Here is a 17938-nt window from a genome sequence, read left to right on the forward strand (position 1 = left end):
TGACACATTAAATATACTAGTTGTGTCACTTTTTTAGACCAGAGTGAGACATAAGTCGTCAAAAGTGACACATTAAATATACTAGTTGTGTCACTTTTTGGACTGAGTGAGACATAGAATGCGTCAAAAGTGACACATTTAGTATACTAGTTGTGTTTTTTTTGGACCAGAGATGAGACATAAATGCGTCAAAAGTGACACATTAAGTATACTAGTTGTGTCACTTTTGGACCAGAATGAGACATAAGTACGTCAAAAGTGACACAAAAGCCCCTTACTTCTTGTGTCACTTTTGGGAATCAACTCCATATAACTCGTATGAAAAAAAGCGACACATAAGAGTGGTCAGTTGTGTCACTTTGAATAGATATTATGTCACTTTTTTCAAAAGTGAGACAAATGAAAATAATTTTTTTTAAAAACATTTTCTCATTTTAGTATTCGATCGTATTCATTTCTCAACCTGCATCCTATACGTCATAACCAAAATCCCATTAACCTGCTTTATGACATAAACAACATCCACATACATTTATCAAAACATCACAACCAAAATCACTTTAACCTGCTTTATGATACGGAAACAACATCCACTCGAGAAGAAAGAAACAACATTCAAAACAATTAACTTCTATTGATTTCATCGATCAAACCAAGTATTTTTCATCTAGTTTGACTCCCAACAAAAGAAGTCATTCCAATACCAAAAGAATCATAAAAAAAAAAAAAAACAAAAAAAAAAAAAAAAACTACATAACGCCAATACTATCCTAGCAATATCTTAGCTTGTTGGCGACTTCCAACACCAAAACCTAGCGCCATCTATTCATCACGTTAATCGATCCATGACACTGCATCATATCATGAAGTCGTCATTCCACTATGACTAGTATATAAAATTAAAAAAAAAACAAGTGAATCAAGAAGGGTATATTATACAAGTAAGAAAAAAAAAAAAAACGATAAGAAAAGTATATATACATAAACAAAGAGAAAATATGGAAACCCACTTACCCAAATTAACTACTCGATAAATTGTTGGATAAAGTCGATGAATTCAAGACGAAGTTCATCTATTTCATTGGTGTAACTCTTCTTGCTAGAGAACTCCAATACCTGTTCGATTTTAAAAAAATATATTATAAATATTATGAAAATAAATGATGCGGGCAATGCATTGCCTACCATATTTACAAATGCACCAATTTATAAGCTAGCTAAGACTATATGAAAAATAATGCTACTTTGTAGTCACCTTCTTTTTATCGGTGGACCGGGATCCTCTACTAAATCTCGCGATAAAGCTTAAATACATAATATCCGCGATACAATCCCTCCTTGTTGTTGTGGGCACTATACATAATTAATACTTGCATTAACACATACACAAATTGAAAGATACTTTGTATTGTATTCCAAAGAAACTAAGCTTATTGTCACATAGTTCCAATTTGGATTTGGATTCATCTTTCTCTTTCCTTTGGACATATTTGATGTCTTGATCGCGACTTGAAAATGAAAATGCATTTGTTTCATTCTCATTATTTTCAAGATAGAATCAAATATACAATGAAAAATACAATAAATAAATACTAAACTCACGTGTTTACTAATAATTTAAAAGCTGGATCCGGCGGCCCACGAAAATCTTTTAAAGAATCCAACCAGTACACTTCCATTGATGGTATGTCAAGAACCATTAAGACCCAATGCCCCCTACATGACCAGTTATGTGGATACAAATTCAATTAAATACTTTTAATTATATAACCAATCGGAAAAAAATAAATAAAAATAAAATAATTTTAATTATATGAAAATAATGTATATGTACTACAAATGTATAAACACAGTTACCCTGTGTTGAAAGGAATTAAAAGCACACGATCACCGTGTTCTTCAGCCAACTTCTGAATATATCGAGCCTTCTCATCATCTTTTGTATAAATAGTAAAACTTTATGGGTTACCAAATGCATACTTTGCTCGAGCAATTCCAAAAGTCGCATATAAATATCTACAACATATATATACATACATTAAATTAAGTCGTAAGCATATGAAAAGTTAAATTATAACTAACACAAATAAGTTCACCAAATTATTCATACCTCATGTAGGAGATAATGCAGCTACCATTTAACATTTCTCTTCTCACACACATCCATCAACTCATCTTTTGAAACTTCATTACTTCCTCCATCTCATCATGGAAAAGAGTTCCAACCATTGGAACTTCTATAAAAGCGTTTTCTTTCACTATTTTGTCGACACAATCCACAAACTTTTCGATCTTATATTGAATCTTGCCCAGCGGAAGTGGAATATGCTTCTCTACCTAACAAAAAGTTGATGAACAAAATTGATGTTTATATAACAAAATTAAATAAATTACCATACAAATATCCATATCCTTATACTACCTCGTCACTTTTAAGTATCACAAGTTCCTTAGGCCATGCCACAAGCGAGTTCTTGCATCTTTAACAAATACATGTTCATCGCCGTTTGTTTGGTGGGAGAAAGGCATCACCACACAATGCTTTATTTATTGAGACCTTCATATATGACTCTCCCAAAGGCATGTTGTGAACAGTATCCTCTGGCCCCTTCCTTGCTAAAACACGACCTTCGGCAACAATGTTGTCTTTAGATCCCAATGCCAATCTACAATCTTGGTCCTATAACAAATAAGCAAAACAAAGACAGCATTATCTAGTAACAAATTTGACACAAACATTTAATCAACCTTTTTAATTAAGAAAATATTTTTTTTACCTTCCCATCTTTAGCTTTAAGTTTTTCGGAATCCACAATGCTCTTTCCGTTGTCTATTTTTGACTATACGACAAAGTGTACATCAAGTTAGTATATGTGAAGCACTTGGAATAAAAGAATGAAAAAAAACTACGTATCATTCCCTGCATTTACTCCTATAACAAATAAGCAAAACAAAAACAACATTATCTAGTAACAAATTTGACACAAACATTTAATCAACCTTTTTTAATTAAGAAAATATTTTTTTACCTTCCCATCTTTAGCTTTAAGTTTTTCGGAATCCACAATGCTCTTTCCGTTGTCTATTTTTGACTATATGACGAAGTGTACATCAAGTTAGTATATGTGAAGCACTTGGAATAAAGGAATGAAAAAGCTTCACGTATCATTCCCCTGCATTTATTATACCACAATGAATATAACATGGTTAAGGCAACTATAGAATGAGCTTACTGTACATTTTTCGACTTAAGTTTTTGAAGTCACACTTTTTTTTGTTGACCACCATCTTTTCTCTATACATTAAATATGAGTTTAGTTAAAGAGAACACTTTCGAAATATGTAGAAAATCAAAAATACAAATTTAAAGCCAAAAAACTTACACCTTAGACTTGCCAATCACCTTATGCCTATTATCACTTTTTGGCACTATTGGATTCCACATTTTCTAATGGCAACGAGTTGACGAGTTTTGGTCCTTGCTTGAGCAACTTCGCTCAACTTGAGTTCATCGTCATTTGTGGTGAATTAGTCTCACCTTGTTCTTTAAGCACATGTAGCACCAAAATTTTCAACTTTCGTTTTGAGCTTCTTTCTCTTTCAACTTCACTTCCAAATCCTCGTGATATTTCTTTGATCTTTTATTAGGAAGATTGAAGTACATAGTGGGAGTCGTATATTGTCCACCCGCCCTAACTCGACCACTAGGCTCTGGAGTTCCCAATGCCATAGTAAGTATGTCATTCTTTCCTTCCGTTGCCAAAACCCCCTCCTCTACCTTATTTTTCAGCTCCTCCTGAAAAAAATAGATATAAAATTCAAAATCAACGAAATGGCGACCACGGCTGTTCTAAGAAGAGGCGAAGCGGTGGATTTTCAAGATTGTCATTCTGTTTTACGCAAAGAGTAGTATATCGTTAAAAACCATCATAGAAAACTTAGTCAATGTGTAGGAGATAATATCGATATGTAAATAATTAAGCTAATTTATGATCGGATTATTCTTATCTTTCTTCAGACAGAGAAGATGATTAGATACCAATATATTGGAATTGCAGATCTTGCCAACACCTCAACTTCAGTTGGCGAGATACGTGTCAAGCGTGTGGTGACTCGAGATCTGGTGAAAGTTATGGTTCAACTGGATTGTGTACCATATCTTCATAACTCGATTGGCGGCTCCACTGTTTGTTTCCACCTGCCTCAAGGCTTCCTCAGCTCTGGCTCGAGTAAAACCCATCTCAACTATAGTCGGGAATGAAAATGTCTTGTTTGTTGCACAACTGAATTACATCCGAGTTTGTGTATGCAGGCAGCTTCACCATTTCAGCAAGAAGATTTTTGGTCTTTGAAGAATTCCAGTGCTGCACAATGCATACCCAAAAAGCACAGCACTCTGCATGTGTCAACTGGCATTCTGAACTTTCCCAAGTCTTCCAAAGCCTGCAGTAGTCATCAACAGAAGGACTCTGCCTCACGTGCAAAGTCAAGGAGAAAAAAGACCATAACTTCTTATCATAGTGTCTCTCCAAAACATTCAACTGTGAGCCAAAGAGACCGTCCTTATCATGAAGAACACATTCTTCAGGGCTCACCCACTGTCCCTTGTCACTTCCATCTGGAATCCAGATCCAGTTAGCAGTTCTGTCGTCTGGTTTATCTAATTTCCAGTCGTATTTTTTCAAATACGCATAGATGCGAGCAATGACAGCAAAATGAGAATGAGACTCGAGTTCACTAGCGAGTAAATGGCAGCCATTTTTAATATCAACAGTAACTCCAATTGAGTTCAGCTCCTTTCTGTAGGATGCAAGATCAAAGCCATAAAAATTTTCGTCAATAAAAGCACCATCTTCCAATTGTAATAGAGAATTCCAATCTGTGATGCGCCACCTGTAACACCATGTCGCCCTTGCTTTACATCTACCACAGCAGAGTATATATGAGTAACAAGGGAGACCATGGAGGTAATGAAAGCAGGGCTGCAAGTGGGAAACATGTGATGGTTCCATATGGGAAGGACAACATCCAAAACCTGAGACTGCAACATACAGACAAACACATCAGGATCCCTAGGAACGGGAAACAACCCAATCGACAATCCAGCTGCAGCAGGTTGAACAAGCAACTGAGCCTGAGATGAAGAATGTCCAGAGAAGCTTAGAGCATCATGAAAGATTTTAGACAGGGCTGTAGCAAGGCTCTTAGATGCAGAACTTAATGAACCAGAGTCAATCCTGCGACGGTTTGGACTGCTAAATCCCTTAACAAGAGTCACAGAGAAAGAGCGCATTGCAAAAGCAACCTTACTTAGACTTTCCATGATAATAACATCAGGACTTTTATTTTTGGTGTCTTGGACAGAAGCATAATCAAGAACATTCGCTGAACTTTCTGCATCAATGCTGAAAGCCTCTATTTGTCGACCAGTCCTTCCACCTCGTGTCCATGTCAACCCATGTCTACCATGACGGTTTGCAACTTCACCAGAACGAACCGACCGAAATACCGATAAGATTTCCTCCTCCGCACTCCATTCGGATTGGGAATTGTTACGTGTTGAGACTGGATTCATGTATCTTACCATTGGTACAACGTTTGCATCATCACCATTTCCAGAAATGACAGATAAAGTAGCATTCTTTGTTACAACTTCTCTATCTTCCATCTTCTCTTCCACCTTGGAATCACTGGCTAAAGATATTTGCCATATTATTTCCTTGTAAGCAATGCCAAAATCCTTCAACACATCAGCATGTGGACCCCAATTCAGATACCATACTGCTAGAACCTTTCAACACAAAGTTGGACAGAGACAGGAGACCTTCAAGACAGGAAAGAATTCTGATGACCTCCAAGACAGGAAAGAATTCAGATACCAACAAAATTTATCCAAAGAAAGAGATATTTTCATTGGAAATACAGCTGTAATCAGTTGTGCTCGAAGGTTGCGTGTACATAGATGATGAAGATGAAGCTGGAGGAGGAGGAGGAGGCGGAGGTGGTGTAGGTGCAGGGACCAACACCGGTCCAGGAGAAAGCAAAGCCAAATGAGATGAAGTTATGAGATTATTACTAGTTTCTCTAAACTTGTATTTTAGTAACTCAGTTCTTACAACATTCAGCTCAGCTTGCAAAGCTTGGACTTGTTGTTGCAAGGCTGAGATTGCACCCATGCATCCGTAAACCGGATCCCTAAGCCTCACGTTCGCTTCGTAAACAAGACTATTTGCTGCATCAGCTCTTTGGCTCTCCGGTACCTCCTGAATATTGGTACACATATCAATGAATTAAAAAAAATTAAGATGGATGTGGATTAACAAAATAGAAGGCTATTATGAAAATTTGAATTTACCATGAGCATCTTGGAGACGTTGCTTGCACCGAAGATTTTGTGAACAGATGCAAACTTTTGAGGGTCATGAGGAGAGAAATATGGAGAGAAAGGGCATTCTTGTGCACACCTTCTTCTTAAAAGCTTACATGCAGCACAAGGTGTAACGGTGTTTAAGGTCCCTGGTGGGCCTAATAAGTGTCTCCTTCCCATATGATCAGAAGCATCTGCTTCTCTCTTGAGCTTCTTGGCTATCTCATCAAATCTCTCCCTGCAATTCAACCACACCAAACAAAGTTGAAATTTACAAACAAAAGTCAAACTAGAGATATTTATGTGGCATTTAAGGTCACACAGGTTGCTTTTTCTTTTTTGGACAGAACAAAATTTTATTTGATGTTTTTAGTACCTTTCTCTGGACATTCAAGCATACTCCTTGTCTATGAGGCAATAAACTTTCCGCTGAACCGTATAAGCGAGCCGAGCTCCCAGGGGCATAAGTTCCAAGTGATATAGCACGTAACAAAGCTTTCATTAGTAACCGCCGGTGGTATGCAACCAATCCATCAGAATAAATAGGCTGCCTGTTATCCAGCTTGCCAGCCTCAACATCGACAACTTGTTTTCCCTTACCAAAACTATGAGAGTCTTCACCCTGTTTACTGGAGCCACTTTCAATATAACAAACTTCTGTCTTGAGACGAGCAATAGTGTCGTCTAACCCCCCCAAGTCTCTGAACAGTGCAGCTGCTGGGTTGCTATAATCCATAAATGCCTCAAGAACATGAACTGCAGTACCAACCAAATGTAAATGTTGGGGTTCCAGGTCTTTAAGAAGAGGAAGAAGAGTAGGTATTAATCCTGCTTCATGCAATACTGAGCAACCAGAAGAGGATGAAACCAAAACAGTGACTAGCGACAGGAGAGCCTCAGCAAAAACAATAGAACATTTTGAGTAATCACCAGTGATGGAATCGATAGTCTTCTGCATGAAACTTGGTAGAATGCCACGGTGCCCACCGGATGTGATAGCAGTCAACACTGCTGCCTGGCGTGATCTATCTTGGCAAAGGGCAACCAATGCTAGAGTAGACAGAATTCGTATCTTTTCGGGAACCATATCTTCATAACTCGATTAGTACCATATGATTACCTATAGCAGGTATTATAATGTAACTGACGTAAATTTTATCTAATAATCAACGTGTCTTTGTGCGTCAAAGGTCTCTGTGTACAGTAATTCCTCTCAATTTTAAGCTTATAAACAAAACTTCAGTACAAGTTTCAAATAGTGTAAAACAAGCCAACTGCTCACTATAAATATTTCAATTTCATTACAACCTAAACTGCGATATGGAAAATGATTCCACATCCATGCTGTGGAATCCTCTGAACCAGCTAAGACCACATATCCTCTTGGATGCCACCTAACCCACTCAATACCCCCTCCTGGACCTTCAAGTGTACACTTGAGACTACCTGAAGTGATGTCCCACACTTGAATAAGTCCATCAAACCCTCCAGAAGCGAGGAGCTTCCCGTCAGAACTAAAGGCTAAACAAGTAACGGCGTCTCTATGCCCTGGGAGCTCTTTAGCCCAATCCCCATGACCAATCTCCATAAACAAGATAGGGATGAAGACATTCCACACAATCCCCTTCAATAGGGATATTATGTAAAACCAGTCGTCAGCCTATAAGAAGTAAGACACGAAAGAATATATTAAAGGGATGGGTTAATGAGTACGGAGCCCCTTAATCCCCACGGGCGAGTTCAGATATCGCGGATGAAGGGGACGGAGACCCTCTTCTTCTTTGTCTTGCCATCATTTCATGGAATTAAGGACTAGGGATGGAGGTTTAAAGATGATAGTACTCAAACTTCGATACTCGGATACTCAACTACTATTTGTGAGAATAATGGAACTGCGGCTTTTTACTTTGTCAAAAAAAAAATGACCCTACCAGAAACAGAGTACTATCAGAGTACTATTACAGCTCTAAGTTACAGAGTACTATTACAGCGGTACTATTACAGCTCTAAGTTATATCCATTCATGGAGCAAAATACAAGGCCAGATCAGAGCTCATCGACAATTTATGGTAGCCGAGGGCCGGAGCGTAGAAGCTTTGAAAGCTATCTCTCAAAAGGGGTTTGGAACCGAACCCTGATGGAAAGGTGCCTAGAAGTGCCTACTACTAGACTACATTCAATCCGTCGTGTCGAGGCGTTCATCGTTATGCTTGCTAGTTCAGTAAAAAAAAAATCATAAATCGAAGCTAGATCAAGCTAGATAGGGAACCACATCATCTAGATCAGTACACACATACATCAATATATCAAGCTAGGTATCCTACACAATATCAAATATGCTTCGCAAACACACATACAATGATGAGCTTGATACTTACAATCTTTTGAACTACTTCCTTTGTGGCATCATCAGCATATTCACCACTTTTGTCTTGTCGAGCTAAACGCCACAAAAGAGATCTATCATCTTCATCAATAGGTATCCCAGCTTCTATCTATTATCAATTACAAATAACCAAACCAACCAAGTAATATTAGATTACCTACGTTGGTTTTACCTAACAAACTTAAATATAATATCTACTTACCATCTTATCGACAAGGCCATCATAACCTAATTTGCTTAGTCGATGGTTATACTTGTTCAAGTTTCTTCTTTCCAATTGAATCTTGCTTAGTTCCTAACAGCCCAAATGAAAATAGTATATTAGTTTATCACACCTTAACAAAATTATAAATTTATTAGAAATGAAAATTCAAAGGAAATGACGAGGATATATACACCGGAACTCTTCCGATAACCTTATTTTTACAAATTTCTCCCAATCTTGCTTCTTAACATTAGGATAGATTTTTGGTGGATTCATTAGATCGGGGTCATCTATGTAAGGTATGACAAAATATTTTGTGCAATAATTCTTAAATTTCCGCCATATCTTACCACATTGTTTGCAATCCTTTTTTCTTAAACTTAGGATCTGCCTCAAATTTTTCCTACAAATAACCAAGGCAGAGATGAGTCTACACTTCTATAAAGACAACAATAATAATTCAAAATCAGTATAATAGGCAAAACAACCGCTTACCAGCACTGAATCCCATACATCATCTTTTATTTGCTTGTCAACTTTCGTCCAGTTTGGGTACTTTCGACTAGTGGAACCATATTTTTAACTAGTGTGCCAACCCAATTACTGAACTCGCTTCGAATAAATGCACCTTTGATCTTTCCTTTCGCATTAAACTCCACCACAAGCTTACCTTTAAAATGCTTAGTGAGTGAAAGCTTTTTAGCTTGACCCCTAACACTTGTAATATTGTCACCTTCCTCGATTGGATGCTTCCTTTTTTTCTGAGCTGATTTGGCACTTGTTTTTGGATCCATATCTAACTAAACCTTACAAAAAAACTATAGAATAGGAAAATCATTAGAAGATGACATGATCAGTAGCAATAAGCATGTCTATGGCAAAAACTTGATATCATAATTTGAACAGAACCAAAATAATCGTAAGGACAATACATAAATGACAAAAGTTGGTCACAATCTCTTATTAACAAACCAAATATCGATTCCACCACAAAAAACAATGAAAACTAATAAATCAAGAAGTTTCTTTATGCTCAACCCAAGTGCCCTCGCAATCTTCACGGACGAAAACCGAGATTAAGTCATTAACATCCAATGAGTCAACATTTGGCAATTCAACAAAATTGTCATCTCCTACATGAGCATCAACGAGCTCATCATCGTTATCGTCGTCGTATTCGTGAAAGCATCTTTGAGGAGATTCTACAACAACTGACCCGACCCGAGTTGGGTCAAGTTGATCAATTACATAGAAAACTTGCTTTCGGCCGAGAAGCTAGGATGAAGGAATCAGATTTATAGCCAACTCTACCAAGATCCACTAAAGTGAAACCCATGTCATCCTTCCTAATTGCATTCTTGCTATCAACCCGATCACACTTGAACATTGGAATCTTGAAATTTGTATAATCGAGCAACCATATTTCAACAATAACACCGTAGAAAGACATGTTAGAAAAAATTGGGTTTTGATCCTTTTTGCGCTTGAAACGTGGTGTTGTTGTTTGTCAAACTCACGCCACTATTTTGATTTACTTCGTAAAGTGTCTTGCCGTTTCGTGGCAAAGCGATAACCATTAGTGACATAGGTAGAATATTTGTAAACATGTGCCAAAGGCCCTTCGATACCCACTTCAAGGTGTTTGACACCTTGTTGTCGAGGATTTCCCCTCGAAAGCAAAACACATTGCATTGTTGTGTAAACATTTTAGTCCTAATCTAAGTTAAATTAACATACAAAATAACAAAACAAAAAAAAGACCAATTTATAATATACCTTGTCTCTAAGCCAATCACAAAATGGCGATTGTGTTGAAGATGCAACCATGTGGGTTTTGATTCTGAGGTTGTTGTTCCTTCCGGATAGTTCATATGTTCTCTATCATGTTAGGCCACAAAATAAACTAGTTAGTTATCGAATCGAAACCAAGGAACTAAAATAGACTTTTAAAGTGAACAACTAAAGAAACCTTACTCGATGTAAAAATTTGAACATCTCTTGTGTTTTGCAACACATAGAGATGTGCTGAGTCCAATGTTTTTCTATCTACTTGACTATGGGTACTTCCTCGGGGAAGATTTTCAGATGATATCAAATCTGTGGTAGTGTTATCTTTCGGACGGAGAGGAATCCCAATTGCATCTAAGTCAGGTAAAATTAAGCTACAAAATTCAATTGCTTCCTCTGCAATGTAATTCTCAACAATACAAGCTTCCGGTCGATTTGATTAGTATAAAGCCCCTTTAACACGGTCATGTACCTAAGAGATTGAACAATAGTAATGTTTATAAAGAAAAGCATTAAGAAATATTGAATGGTAATATATAATTCATTGTACCTCTCAAATGCATACATCCATCGGTAGAATCTGGGACCACAAAGATCAACTTCTCGACAAGGTGTGCTTTGTTAGATGAATCATAACGTCGAAAAATGATGGCGGAAAATACTTTTCCAAGCAAAACATCTTTGTGAGCACAATGTCTTCCTGAATTTGAGGCAATTTTTCCTTATCTATTACTTTTCGAGCAAATAGCCTTAAAAAGAACATAGCCTAATAATTGCACATCTCACATTCTTTGGCAAAATTGTTCTTATTGCAATCGGAAGAAGTTCTTTGCATCAAAACATGACGATCGTGCGACTTCATATTTTGCAGTTTTAGATCTTGCATCGAGACAAAGAGGCCTAAAATTCGAAGAGTATCCACTTGGGACTTTTAACTCATGCAAAGTTTTGCATAGTCTTTTTTCTCATCTCTAGATAGTGTGTGACAAGCCCGGAGGCAAGAACGATCGCTTTTCCCCAATTGTTGGAGCCAATTACGTCCTTAGACCCATTTCTTGGAGGTCAAGGCGAGACTTAATGGTATCTTTATTTTTACGTGGAATGTTAAGTAGGGTCCCAACAATCTTTGTCACATACATTTTTCTCCGTGTGCATAAAATCTACATTATGTCGGAGTTCTAGATATCTCAAAGTATGGAAGCTCAAAAAAAAACTGATTTCTTCTTAAAACAATTGGTAGCACCCGTAATGGTTCCTTTGTTCCCCATATGACTTTGATCCCTTCAACTTCTTCTAGTACTTTCAAACCGGTTAAGGGTTGGTGCCTCCGCGACTCTGTTTTACCATTGAAGGCTTTTTGTCTTCGATATGGATGATAGCGGAAGAAATCTTCTATTGGGCTGTATACGTTCTTCCCGAGTGCTTAAGCCTGGTTGAGGGCGTGCCCTCGCCCATAAATAGGACAAAGCAAAATAACCTTTCACAAAGGTGCACCGAAAGATTGCTATACGCGGGAAGATCATTGATTGTCCATAACAAAACAGCTTTAAGTATAAATGATTCATGACGGTACACATCATAAGCATCCACCCCTATCTCCCACAAAACATGTAAGTCGTCAACCAAGGGTGCCAAGTAGGCGTCGATATTGTTTCGAGGTTGATTTGGACTGATATTAACATCGTAAGCATCATATACTTTCTTTTCATGCATAGCCACGGTGGGAGGTTGTATGTGACCCAAAGATAACAGGCCATAAACTATACTTAGTACTAAGAGTGCGGTGTGGATTGACTCCATCGGCTGAAAGTGCTAAGCGAAGATTTCTCGGATTCAGCGCAAATTCGGATATTTTTAGTCAACCAACTTCCATCTTTGGAGAGTCTTTTGGGTGGCGATCTTACCATCAACCACCCTTTCATCGGCATGCCATGTCATTGACTTTGATGTTTGGGCAGATTGAAACATCTTCTTGAATCTTGGAATTGGTGGAAAATACCACAAAACTTTTTTTGGTACTCCACGATTTGTTGGTCGCTCTCTTGTTCTCTTTATATCTTGAGACTCCACAAATAGGGCACATAGTTTCATTTTTGTATTTATCACCCCTATAGAGTATACAATCATTTGGACATGCATGTATTTTCTCGTACTTCATCCCATAAACAGATAATGTCTTCTTGACTCCATTCAAGGATTTCGGCAAGAGATTTGGTTGAGGAAGCATCGTCGGTAAGGCTTCAATAACCCGAAAAACTTGTGTCGGACCACCCACTATTTGCTTTCAGATTAAATAAAATGATAACTATTGATAGCTTTGTGAATTTTGAGCAACCCTCGCATTACAAAGGCGTTTGGCATCTTCAAGCAATTCCTTAAATTTCGGGATCGGTCATTATAATGGTCCTCTGCAGCCTTCGCCATTTCTCTCATCGTTCAACATCTTGGGGAGTCTCAATCTCATCATAATATCCAACATCTTCAAGAGTCTCGGTCTCATCATAATGTCCAACATCTTGAAGTCTCAACCTCATCATAATGTCCAAAAGTGTCTTGTTACGTAAAACTAGTCGGGTCTCGGAAAATAGAGAGCTTTTCGCCATGAAACCGCCAAATAGTGTAACCTTGGCTAATACCACGTTCGAAAAAGATGATTTCGACCTCGGTCTTAGTTAACTTCGTTGATATTTGAACAATCTCTACATGGACAACGTATGAAACTTCCTTCTTCCTTTCCAACACTAATTAACCTTTCAACTCCTTGAATATATTCGGCTTGTTAACCGGTCCTTGGACATCCAAGACTTATCCATATCGTAGCAAAATGCAACAAAACCGATCTCTTAAAGAAAAATAGAGTCAAAAAAAAAAAAAATCAAGTACAAAGACCACACATTCAAAAATAAAGTATCATTGCAAGATGATATCAACACATGACACATTAGTAGGAAAAACATTAAGTAAGTCTAAGATGATATGATAATTGTATTATGCAAAATCAAATTACGGTGGAAATCTAACTAACCAATTTAGGCTACTCTCAATAACCAAATAGAAGCTAAAAACACGGATACCGACACGCGACACGGATCACGACCACGACACGGATACGCGGACACGGCATTTTTCAAAAATATAGGAAACGGATTCGTCTTGGACCCAACAACAAAAGGAAAAGGTCCATAATTTTAAAAATGTTTAATACCTAACATGCATATGCTCATCAAAGCCATTATCTAAAAGTTCTATTTAGCGGCGGTTTACTATAAAGCGAAGAAGAAAAGGTATACCTCACGAGGCAGAGGTGGAAGCCCGTCCATCGGGGAAAAAACCTATCATGTGACATTATAAAACTAAACCGGATGGATAAATTGATTACTATTTCCTTAAACTTTATCTTATCAAGACATTAGCTACCACACATTAATTCAAAAGCACACAATCCAAACAAAGTCACCACTAAGCAGCGATATATAGATGATTTGGCATCATAAAATTGTTATAATAAAAGCGGACTCAATAAAGATCAGCACATCTTTAAAGATCGATCTGATTACAAACAAAATCACCATTAAGCAAAGGCAAATAGATAATGGCGTCTTATAACTATTATATGAACTTCGACTCAAGGATCACCAAATCTTTAAAGATCAAAGAATTGAGGGTGGATCACGATATACTAAGTATAAACCTAAGTATCATGCATTGAGTCCCTTCGCTTCAAGGACCTCATGGTGTATTAGGACTTATGAAACTCACGGGTTTCAAATTTTGAACTCCTTTGAACATTGGGGAATGCAAGAAGGGCAGTTTTAACCAGTATCTATGAAATTCCTGTTTTACCAAGTTTATAAGATAGAGTATGTCGTATAACTATATAACTATAAACTATGTCAACCAACTATGAAGTGAGAACTATAAGATTCCTTCCTAAAATAATACAATATAATTGTAAACTGAAAAGAAACGAATGATATGTGTTTGAGTTTTATAGCTAAAACCGTATAGAGACATCCATAAGTCAAATGTAAGAATAGATGGCCCATAAGATGACTAAGCTGTTCAACAAAGGAGACAAAAGGTGTGCAACTTTTTTTCTCATGCAGACCAAAAAGCGATACAATGGAGCAGGTTGCTATATAAACAACTTAGAATTTTATGTTACGTGCTTAAAGTCAAATGGATTAGTCCTTGACTTAACTAGCATAAATTGGATCAGTAAAACATATGAGATTGATAAACAAAATAATTTTTTCAAAAAGTTCATCGAGTTTGACAACTTTGGTATAGACATATATGCATCATAAACATAACCAAAGATAGAAATCTCAAAGCAATCACGACATCTAATTAATCTCTAAAAACAAAACAATTATCCAATAAACTTTGACATTTAGCAAAGTATAATTACTTCAGATCAAATAAATCAATCCATAATGTAACTAGCATTCATAGGAAAACCAAATAACTAAACAAATGACAAAGAGGGGATTTCAAAGCGACGGTTATTAGATCACTGTGACATTTAACAAGCACAATTTTCAAGGAGTTACCTGAAAATATCAGCACCATCAAGCATAAAAATCCCAGGCTCCTCACCGTCTTCCCCATCAAGAACAACTACATTACCCAATCTCCTCCTCTCTCCTTCTTCCCACATATTCTCAATCTCTCCACTTCCCACCACTCTTCAACTCCAAAACCACACCATCTCTATAATACTCATCCACTGGAAAAACCCCCAAAACTGTCCTCGACTCACCATACCAACCCATAACCCAAAACTCCATCTCCTCACCATTCCCAACTAAAAACCCAACACACCCAGCTCGAAACCTAGGTAACCCATCCATCTCCACCCACTCATTTTTCTCCACATCATATCTCTCCACTGAACTCATCCTACTTCCAGCTGCCCCAAACATAGCATGTCTAGACCCCCACCAGCCACAATAATCCCCATTGACGCCGCTGACATAAAACTCCCCCGAGCCGATAACATAGGCGATAAACACACCAGATCATTGGTAAACATATCAAACCTATATATCGAGCCGGGGCCGATGGGCGGTCCATAGGAAATGACCTGGCGTCGAACAACGAGCCGCCAATTACATGTGAGGGGCTATCCCCCGCGTATCGGAAATTACTATTCTGGCGTGTCCCCGGCGTGTCGGAAATTAAAATTTAATTATAAAATCCAGATACTCTAAATTACACTGTATAGCAGAACCTGACAACAATATTATCTAGTGTTCAGATTGAATACAAGCTATGGTTATAAACTTATAATGGTGCTTAAATCAGTTTCTTGACCAATTCCCTTTTATTCAATCTCAAATTTATTGATCAAAGTTTACGATTTCGTTTTTTTATCAAAATTTACGTTTTGTTTCCTGTAGACTCAAAGATTCGACAACAACAAATACAGAGTGCTATAATAGACTCAAAAACAAAACTTTGATCAGATTAATTTGCAATAGCATCCAAAACATAGACAATTAAATAAAAACGAAAAAAAAAATATTACCTTTATTTTCTTGCTCGCGAGAGAGAGAGAGAGAGCTGGAAAGCGAACCGGAGAACGACACCAGACGAGAGATGGGTGAGGAGCGCGCGTGGTGCAATAAAACGCTGTGAGAAGTTGGGAGGAAGAACGCGCGGTTACGAGGAAGAACGCGCGGTTACGAGACAGTTTTTCTTTTCTGTTTTTTTTCTTCTGGTATTTTTCTTTTTTAACCTAAGTGATGAGTATGAAGGGATTTAAACAACCTTCAGTTTCTATTTCTATCCCTTTCTAATTCTTTTCCTTTTAGGTTTAGTTGTTTTTGGGAGGGAAGTTAAAAACATAGCCGCGCGCCCAAAATCAAGACTTTGTGTTTCATGGCATACGATGTAATTATTAATTATTCAGATCAGTATTCATTACTTTCGTGATTACTCGTATTTTCGTACCATTCGTGTTATTTATTTATTTCGATAAACTGTTAATTTTTGTTTTCGTTTGTTTTCGATATTTTTACACCCGTAGTAGGGTGCAAGCGGATATGTTAGGATGCGGATATGTTTGTATCCGAATCGAATCGAAAAAAATTTATACCGATATCCGAATCGAATCCGATGGATATTAAAAATTTATCGAATCCGATTTGGATATCCGAACGGATATCGGATAATATCCGATCGAAAATAAAAATTAATTAAAATTTATTTGCTTTGAATAATTCATTTTACCACTATAAAAACTAGTATAAATATATATATTTGTCATTTATTATTATTATTTTGTTATTATAGTTTTATATTATTAGTTTATGATTTTATATAATATTTTATACAATAAAAATAAATAAATAAATTATATAAAAACTATTAATTTTTAAATCGGATCGGATATTATCGGATGCGGATATGTGAGTATCGAATCCGTATCCAAACCGATTCGGACATAAAAAAATATCGAATCGAATCGAAATCGAAATTTTCGGATAATATCCGATTTTTCGAATACGAATTCGAATCGGATTCGAATATTTGGATATCCACTTGCACCCCTACCCAGAAGTGACACATCAAGGCAAACCACTAGTGTCACTTTCAAATAATGGGACACAAAAAATAAAATTACTTGTGTCACTTTTCCTAGAAGTAACACATCAGCCCTCGTTCTATAAAAAAGTGACACATCAAAACTCTGTGTGTCACTTTTTTCTAGTAAGTGACACAAGACAAAAAAAATAAGTGACACAAAAAGCCCTTCTTTTAGTAGTGTGAGCATCAAATATGGTGTCATGGTAGGACATCCAAGTCTAACTTTTTAAGCAAACCCACCCATCTCAAATACCCTTTTTTGCTTGACGCCTTTCTCAAATACAACCCCCATTATAGATTTTTTTCTTCCAGATCGAAAACAATAATGCGAACACACCCCATCATCTACCATTATCCCCTAGAAAGCCACTCTCAAGATTTTAGAAAAATCTATCTTAATTGCTTCACCCATAGATTATATATAAAGACTATGATGAGGTAGTAGGATGACTTATCCCAAACTAGAAGGAAGAGTATGACAAAACAAGTATATTAAACCTCTGAATGGTTGAACAAGGGGGAGAAACCAGTAAAAGAAAAGAGGAGAAGGGTTTCTTTTGTTTATCATATCGTGTGGTATTTCATTGAAAATGGAATTATA

At 37.0% G+C, this 17938-nt stretch overlaps 2 protein-coding genes, 2 long non-coding RNA genes and 1 pseudogene across 4 annotated transcripts; all 5 read right to left on the bottom strand.

Moving 5' to 3' along the window:
- Window positions 1-2521: 2521 nt before the first annotated feature.
- On the bottom strand, window positions 2522-3097 carry LOC147480778 (uncharacterized). Its single transcript, XR_015207054.1, has 3 exons — window positions 3030-3097; window positions 2778-2840; window positions 2522-2680 (listed from the first exon to the last, which is right to left on the bottom strand). It is a non-coding gene; the product is annotated as an uncharacterized LOC147480778 (long non-coding RNA).
- Window positions 3098-3585: 488 nt separating this feature from the next.
- LOC147480779 (E3 ubiquitin-protein ligase UPL1-like) lies at window positions 3586-5776 on the bottom strand. Its single transcript, XM_086578707.1, has 2 exons — window positions 4040-5776; window positions 3586-3796 (listed from the first exon to the last, which is right to left on the bottom strand). Exon 1 carries the CDS (start codon window positions 5666-5668, stop codon window positions 4790-4792), a length of 879 nt encoding a protein of 292 aa, XP_086434833.1. The 5' UTR covers window positions 5669-5776; the 3' UTR covers window positions 3586-3796; window positions 4040-4789.
- Window positions 5777-5873: 97 nt separating this feature from the next.
- On the bottom strand, window positions 5874-6779 carry LOC147480780 (LOB domain-containing protein 15-like). The gene is made up of 3 exons (XM_086578708.1): window positions 6744-6779; window positions 6356-6605; window positions 5874-6263 (listed from the first exon to the last, which is right to left on the bottom strand). The coding sequence occupies exons 1-3, from the start codon at window positions 6755-6757 to the stop codon at window positions 5889-5891; spliced, it is 639 nt and encodes a 212-aa protein (XP_086434834.1). The 5' UTR covers window positions 6758-6779; the 3' UTR covers window positions 5874-5888.
- LOC147480781 (E3 ubiquitin-protein ligase UPL1 pseudogene) lies at window positions 6758-7454 on the bottom strand (annotated as a pseudogene).
- A 1709-nt stretch (window positions 7455-9163) lies between these two features.
- On the bottom strand, window positions 9164-16644 carry LOC147480782 (uncharacterized). Its single transcript, XR_015205444.1, has 3 exons — window positions 16277-16644; window positions 9454-9776; window positions 9164-9361 (listed from the first exon to the last, which is right to left on the bottom strand). It is a non-coding gene; the product is annotated as an uncharacterized LOC147480782 (long non-coding RNA).
- Window positions 16645-17938: the final 1294 nt, after the last annotated feature.

This window comes from Coptis chinensis, chromosome 8 (assembly GCF_015680905.1).
Source record: "Coptis chinensis isolate HL-2020 chromosome 8, ASM1568090v1, whole genome shotgun sequence".
Lineage (NCBI taxonomy): Eukaryota > Viridiplantae > Streptophyta > Magnoliopsida > Ranunculales > Ranunculaceae > Coptis > Coptis chinensis.